This window comes from Pezoporus occidentalis, unplaced genomic scaffold, assembly GCF_034315485.1.
Source record: "Pezoporus occidentalis ecotype Australia unplaced genomic scaffold, CSIRO_AGI_Poc_V1 ctg172, whole genome shotgun sequence".
Classification (NCBI taxonomy): domain Eukaryota; kingdom Metazoa; phylum Chordata; class Aves; order Psittaciformes; family Psittacidae; genus Pezoporus; species Pezoporus occidentalis.
Genome location: NW_026913554.1, coordinates 204,832 through 212,735, shown reverse-complemented (window position 1 = coordinate 212,735; position 7,904 = coordinate 204,832). Strand labels below are relative to the sequence as shown.

Genomic DNA, 7,904 nt, shown 5'->3' with positions numbered 1-7,904 from the left:
CCTCTTCTAAATATTATGTAGCTGCAACAGAGCTTGCTCCTTGCCTTCAAACAAAACAAAAGCCCTTCCTTAATGCCAGGGCAGCAGGAAATCTCGGTGCCTTCACTGAGCGTTTAAGTGCTTATGAGTGCCTCACCACTCACCAGCACTCAGGCTGTTGGAGACCAGGAGACACAAATCGATAGGGTTAAGTGGATTCGCTCTGTGCTTGCCTGCATATACACATCCTAATTTCCCCCTGCCTCCCCACCTGCTCTGCTGTTATCTCTCTCAAGGGAACTACTATTTGCCAGCTTGTCCAGACAAGTTCCAGAGCTTAAAGTTGCCAAGGGCTGAAAAGTGACTCATCAAAGTATGTATGGGCATCAGGCCACTGCAAGTGTCACACATGGGTGCCCCATCAAAGGACAGGAAACACAGTGTCATTTGGAGCACTGCTTCTTTGGAGTTGTGACTACAAAGGAATGAGGAATAGGATTAATTCATTTAGCTATTGATCTCAGACACACACATTTTCATTTAACATTATTAGGACAGAATGGCTCATAACTGCAGGCAGTACAGCAGAGACATCTACATTTCCCTTTGCTCATGAGGTAAATCTTAGCAGCCAATTCCTTATAATGAACCCCTGAGGAAGGTTTTCCTATGGAAAAATAGCCTAATGATTGGACTGGTGACTCTACTTCTGTTCTCTACAAGTATACTCTCAGCAAATAATTGGTGGCCCAGATAACATGGGGATATAGCCAGGTAAATTCTATATAGAAAACTCTCAGGGAGGGAAGGAAACAAACAGAACAGGCTTGATATAATTAGGTCTGGATATACATGCACACCCATGTACACAGTATCTCAGCTGATAGGGGAAAAGTTCAAATACAGCCTCCCTGTATCTCCATAAACATAAAGAGCTACAACACTGGGAGAAGACAGATTATGGTACAGGGAGGCATTAAGACATTTTTCAGTAGTTTCATCACATGGAGCATGAGGTCTGTTCAGGGACCTGAATAACTTCTCTGCCAAATTAATCTGCAAAGGACTTTCTCATAACTAGCTCTTACAAAATCCCTCTGCCCGTGAGTAAGTGAATGTAAGGGCCAAAAATAAGTTTCAAAGGTGATGAAGACCATGCTGGGATTGGTGGGGTCACCAGGTGACACCATTACAGATGCTGGCACCTTAGATGATCCCAAACTGGGCCAGCTCATGCAGTTCCAGATGGCTGAAAGCTTCCCATGGGCAAATCACTGTAATATCTGCAAAAGAGAGAGAATGAGAAATGGGTTCTGGTCACTGCATTTCTTGGATTTCTTTCTCATTAAGGGAAGGCTGACTTACTTGGGAAACATTAAGAAGAAGACAACTCCATTTGAAGCTTAAATGAGCAGATGAGCTCTCCAAGTTTTGTACTACCTACTAGACTGTATCTACATACAGGATACAGAACAACCGTATCTTCTCCTGCGTAAGTTTTCTCTGCGAGCAAAATCAAACCAGCATTTCCTATAGTCTCTTTAGTGACTGTGCAGACTGGTATAGAAATTCATTCTGATTATGTGGTTTCAACTGTTCTTACTAACTGTAGCAAAACTGTGATCTCCTTGAAGACACATGCAATCTTAAATCAGATGCTGAATAATTTGGTCTACAACATTCAGGATCTGCAGCTCTTTGGTAGTTGCAGTTGTTATTGATACCTAAGAAGTTCTGACTGGATACATCCCATCCTGTGCATGTTTCTCAATCCCATACAGGTGCATAAAATTCTTAAAATTAGAATTCTGGTGATAACACAAACACTTAACCAGCTGGAATTTAGTTCCTGTGATTTTTGGTATTAATAGCTTAGCATTTGTCATTTCTTTGAGAACCTCATTCTGCTGCAATTCTAAGCCAGAGTATTAGCAGAAAACAAACAAGCACATTTGCAGCCAAATGAAAGTATTCAGAAATTGAAGCATGCCTAAATAGCCTTTCTGTCTTGGAGTGTATCTAAACATAAGTATGACTGTGGCAGCTTGTGGTGGAAGTACCAGCCTTCTCTCCTGATCCTGAGAACTGCAGAGAGGCCAGGGAGACAGAGAGGCCATCCCAGAGAGTCCTCTCCTGTGTTGAAACATGACTGCACAGGCCTTCAAGCAAGGCATGACAACAACATACCACGGGGCTTACCTGTGCCAAGTCCCTCCATGCCTGGGATGTCATCTCCAAACCTAGAGAAGAAAAGAGAGGGTGAAGAGTTGAGTTTGGGCCAACAGCACCCAGGAAAGGGGAGCAGCCCTGCACATGCAGCCAGGGAAGGAGAATTGTGGGTGGGCAGCAGATGAAGAGAAGCAGCTTCAGGCAGGAGAGCTGATGGCACCAGGGGCAGGGGGAAGCCTCCTGGCTCCTTGCCCAAGGGAAGATGCTACAACAGAAACCTTAGCAATGGGGAGCCACCTACTAGCATGGCTTCTTTTCTTTTGAAAATGCTCTTACCCTTTTACTCCTTTTTTAGGCGGCTTACTCTTGAATTGCCTTGTCTGCCTCTGCTTGAACTTGGGAGGCCCCTTGCGTGGTGTGGTGGGACCAGTTGGAGCATCTCCAGTGTTGAGGTTGGTGGTTGGGTTCTCACTCATTTCTGGGATGCTGTGTGTGCCAGGCACGTGCCTCTCTCAGATGCCTCTGGCTGCAAGATAACAGCAAGGACTGATGCAACATTTTGCTTAGCATTTCTACATATCAGTAGTCAGGTCACAGACTTATGAAAAATACAATTGTGACAGGATTAAAGATAAAGATGTTAAACATAAAGAAATATTGTAATGCATTCAAAGTAAGTAGGATAGCACTGCCTTTCATTTGGCATACTAGAATTAATCTGCCAAACAAAAGACACTTGAGCTAAGGACAAAAAGACACTTTGACCCAAAGTGCAATAACTTGCAGAGTCATGGAGAGTCACACCTTCTTTTGTCTCAGACATAGCTGGACTTTTGGAGACGGGTCGCTGCAGTAGCTTTCCCCACAGTTTGGGTGAAATAGGAAGGTTAATGACAATGTAGATTGTTTTCTAATAAGTCTTGAAACAGCAGTGCTGATGTTTTTACTTATTGGTTAAGGACGTGACTACTAGGAGCTACAAAGACACACTTATTTCTGAGAGAAATATCCTATACTTAGGAATCATCATGATATACTTCACTTGTGCCTAAGCACAAGTACCTTTTACACACTGAATGCTAAGTTAGATGGGCCCTTAGTCTGGGTGGAACTTCAATTAAGGTCTCATATTTGTCAATACCAAACTTATGGGAAATAGCACAGGATCTTTGAAAGATGGTAAAGAAGGCTAAGGCAAAGTGTTGGAGATTGTCTTTTAGACAGAATGTAATTTCTCAGGATTTAGGAGAGTAAAGCCTGCAACCTTCCCCAGGGTATGTTCATTTTGGTATTTTTGAGCATTACATTACATGTGTTGACCTCTTCTGCACCACACTGCACATGAGCCAAACTCCACTTCACAAGGGCTAAGTAGTTATCAGGGAGCAATTCTTGTGCAGGAGACATCTCTCTGGCCTCAGAGAGCAGAACTGCTGCACTCAGAGCCCTTTGCTTCCTTCCCAGATTGCACAGCAATAACTCTCACCAGCCCTTCGTCAGATTTCATGCTTATTAGTATGCTAGAATGGTCTGAGCAAGTGCATTTATGGACAAAAATAAATGCCGTTTTTTTTCTCCTCTCCTTGAAGTCACATTCTTCTTCCCCATGACCATTACTTAACTCCTATCTCCAGGTGTTTGTCCCTGTGCAGCCAGGCTGATGGAATCACCGATGGAATTAACTTCAGGATCTGGTACTAAGGGCTAATCATATTATGTCACCATAGTGCTCTGGCCTAATCCCCAACATCACATGCAGTGACACTCCAGACTTTTAAACTCAGAACTATAAATGCCATCAAAGATGTTTTGGTTTGTGGGTAATTCTGGTTTTCTTCTTTCCTTAGTCTGAAGACAGTTTGTGTCTTTGACTGCCCTGAAATATCCAAAGTGCCCAAAAGCAAAGCCTGAGATGAGAGGAGAAAGACATCCAATCAATCCTGTGTCACTTCCACATCAGTGCAAGACAAAGAATTGTTTCTGTGTCTGTGGCAGTCTGGGAATACTTCACCCCTGACATCTTTCCATCTGTGCTGACAGTGGCATGGATCCTAATGAGAGCACCTAAAGGCATTTTAGTTCTCCTGTCACTTGCGGTCAGGCTCCTTTCTCAGCTGTAATACCCCTTAGCAGGAAACTGGATGGGTTCCAGCGGCCCCAAATGGAGCAGCAGATGGTTGTGTCTGCAGCTGAAGTACGCACAGATGCTATTCCCCCGCCTGTAACACAGCACTTCCTAAGCACATACTGTGCCCACAAACACAGATCAACTCAGATTGTAGAAGTTACTTATTTAGCTGCCATCTCTGCAGCCCTGTATTTACAGCTTTATCCTCACAACACAGTGGCAGGACAGGCAAACACTGTTACCTTCATCTTTTACAAAACAGAAATGAGGTGCAGTCATTGGCATGACCTGGACTGCACTGCTGGAAGGAGTGACATAATCTTTTGACTCACAGATTTAGGACCATACTGAGAGGTGAAGGCAGTTTGGCTCCAAAATGAAGAGAGAATTTGATGTTCACTTTTATTCAGGACCAGTGAGGGATTCAGATGTTACTGCTCTACAACAAAATGCTGCTCCATGATGTGTCTGCTAATGCCCCAAAGTATAACATTATGCTTCTGCCTCAGGTGCAGTTCTCATCAACGGGGTGTCTGTTGCAGGGCTAGACACCCCTCCTGAACTATGAGAAACACACATCCATTTCTAAGCCCCATGCTCATCTGACATTACAAGATACGTGGTACCCCTCTCAAGGGCTACTTGCAAAAGTACAACAGAAGAAGCAAACCAGCTAACAGATTTCCAACCCTTTAGTCTGGCATCCAAAACTTGTAAAATACATCTGAGTTCCATCTCCACGTGAGTTCCTGCCCTGCTTCACCAACCCTTGCTGTTTGCCAGCATGGTACCTTAACCACAAAAAGTCTTTCAGAATCAGCTCCTCTTAGTTCCTTGAGACCATGCTTTGTCTCTGGCCTTTATTTAATAGAGAAATAGCTAACAGAAAGACTCAGTCGTTGGAGTTTCCTTTTCCCCCAGTCTGAGGTAGCTGTATCCACCTACCAGCTACTCAATAACCCAGGATTTTGTAGGAAAAGGTAGGATTTGGTAGGAAAATCTGCCCAAATCACACTTCACCTTCTCTCTCACCTGTAGGAATTCAAGAAAGAGCACTCAAGGAAACTAAAAGGGACAATTCTAACTTTTTCCTTAACAAGCTCCCTCTACCTATTCTCTCCACACATCACCAAAAGAAATGGCAAAGGACGGAAAGCAGCCTTAATGCCACATAACAGCCTCTGTCAGAGGGCAGAAATCAAGCTGCCCTCCCACCATTGATCTGGTTGGATTCATACGCAAGCCATCACACACAAGTGTGTCTCCATTCATGCTGGAGAGGGCCTTGTCCCACAGCACAAGACCTGTCCCAGTTCCCACAACTCAGGAACTAGTAGCCCCTGCACACAGTCAGACATGGGGTGGCAGACACCCAAGATCACGGATGTGGAAGAAACAAAACAGCAGCTCCCCAGGGGAATTTACCAGCGTTTCACCGCCCCATACCTGGGTATTTGGATAGTCCTTGGTACCACACCAAGCAGATGGCTTGACAAAGGTCTGACGAGACTGAGCCTCCTTCTCTAGATCTCTGCAAGTGCTATGCTGCCTTCTCCCAGCGCTTCCTGGGCTGCCAGAGCCCTTCTGTTGCTGCAGGCACTGGGATGTAGCTCCCGGGTGAGAGCTGATGGCTGTGAAATCAAAGGCTGTTGAGGAGCAAGATGTTCTTCCACGCACTTCCTCTGCCCCCTCCTCTGACAAGGTATTACCAGATTTCCCCTGACAGCATTTCTGCTCATTCCAGGGTTTAATCCTGTGGTTATAAGCTTTGCTTGCGTCCAAATGCTAATTATACCTAATACATGGTAATAGGCTTATCTCAGTTGCGTCAGATATCCCACCTCTGGGTTGCTGGCCAGGTTAATCATCCTTCTTTTAGTTTTCTTTGAACTCAAAGGGGCTTGAATACTTACTGGCAAATGCTGACTCTTTAATCTGCCCTCTCCTTAGTCTCTGATTCTCTGTGGAAAATTTCTGTGACAGATAATGCAGATGCCTCACTTGATCTTCTTCAGACAGATTCAGTGTTGGAACTCATCTTCCCCTGTCTGAAACCTTCAAAAATATAGACTCCTTCATGTGTCTTTGTGGTGCCTTAGGGGTGTCCCACACAGAACCCCCATGGCCCTCCATGCAGAGATACACTGGGAGTAGACAGCAACCAGGAAGAAATACCCTTGTTTTCACATCCCTTTTGATGGGGTTCTTGCATTCTTAGCTCTTGACTTCATGAGAGCCACCAGCATCACCCTTGCAACCAGGCTTTCACCAGGGAGTATTGTATCTGGTGCAAGATGCCTGTGAGGAGTATCACAACTCCAGTTTCAGTTGCTTGAGTGGGGTAATCATAGCAATGCAAAAAGCCCATCAGTTCATCCTGCTCTGTTCTTGTATTTTACACAGGATCTCAGGCCCTTCATTCTAGCAGGCAGAGACCCATTTGAAGTAGAACTATATTCCCACAACTGTTTCCCAGATGGAGACCATTGGATAGACTATGCCAGTTTAAAGAAGACATTCAGTAACTCTGGAAGTACAGCATCACATGGTATAAACTCCTCACCAATGTACCCTGCACATACTGCTGGGCACTGGGGCAGGAGACGTCATCTGTCTGTCCTGACTGCTCCTCAGGAGCCTCACCAGCGCTGATCACACACAGGCTCATCTAGCCAAGGGCACAAGCCAAGGGGGTGCCAGGGAGCCCCAACTAAGGGATGCCTGGCATGAGAAAACAAGCAGCCCCATGGAGGGCAGAGGCTGCTCGCACAGCCAGGGAGCTTTGAGACAAACCACTGCTGCAGCACTTGTCCTAATGTTAGAGGAAACAGAAAACAAACACCCAACAACCACATCTCCTTCTCTTAGCTACTGGGTCCGTTCATACCCTCCAAGCACAGACAACCAAATTTCTCCCCCATGGGGTTTTATCAGGACTTTTCTCTCCTCTGGGTTTCGAAGTCAGTTCCTCCTTCATCCCCCTGCCACCCTCATTATTGCTTTGAGCTCCTGGGAAACACACTTACAGTGCCAAGGGCTCCTCTTGCAAATCATTCAACTCCAGTCCTCCAGCCTGTGTAGAAAGTGTCTCAAGATGTCCTGTCTCCTCTAGATATACCCTGCCACCAGGTGACACCCGGGTGTCAGTCGTAGGCGGGTGCCCACATGGCCGGGGGGGGACGACGGACACGTGTTGAGAGCACTCTGTGATCCTGGCACTCTGCAGGTACAGCCCCAAGGAGGTCTGGTGAAGCAGCAGAGCCTCAGTACTGTCCTGAGGGGCAAAGTGCTCCTTTCTGCCCAAAGAGGTTGTGGCTTCCCTGAAGCTCCTGATGGGAGATGTCTGGAGAAGCAAAGAGGAATAAGGAAATCACCTGCCCTTTAAGAGATGCTTCTGTTTGTGAAGATACACATGGCTGCACATGCAGGGGAGGAGGAGTTGGTCCTAATCACCTCAGATCCCTCCCCTGTGTTGGTGAATGCATGGAGAGGCTTTCAGCAAACTTCTCAGCAGTGTCGTGGGGTTCAAGATTCATCTTACAGAGTGGTGCATGCAGTCAGCCTAGTGCATGAGGGCTGAGTCCACTCAAGAGAATCATAGGGAACGCTGCTGAGATGCCGCGCAGGA

General features: G+C 45.9%; 1 protein-coding gene across 2 annotated transcripts; it reads right to left on the bottom strand.

The window, feature by feature from the left end:
• Nucleotides 1–343: 343 nt before the first annotated feature.
• Nucleotides 344–7,448, bottom strand: PDE6H (phosphodiesterase 6H). Of its 2 annotated transcripts, none has more exons than XM_062613977.1 (4): nt 7,303–7,448; nt 2,485–2,674; nt 2,179–2,219; nt 344–1,262 (listed from the first exon to the last, which is right to left on the bottom strand). In XM_062613977.1, the coding sequence occupies exons 2-4, from the start codon at nt 2,622–2,624 to the stop codon at nt 1,186–1,188; spliced, it is 258 nt and encodes an 85-aa protein (XP_062469961.1). In that variant the 5' UTR covers nt 2,625–2,674; nt 7,303–7,448; the 3' UTR covers nt 344–1,185. The 2 variants fall into 2 exon arrangements, with proteins under 2 accessions (XP_062469961.1, XP_062469960.1); XM_062613976.1 differs by lacking the exon at nt 7,303–7,448 and adding an exon at nt 5,723–5,978.
• Nucleotides 7,449–7,904: the final 456 nt, after the last annotated feature.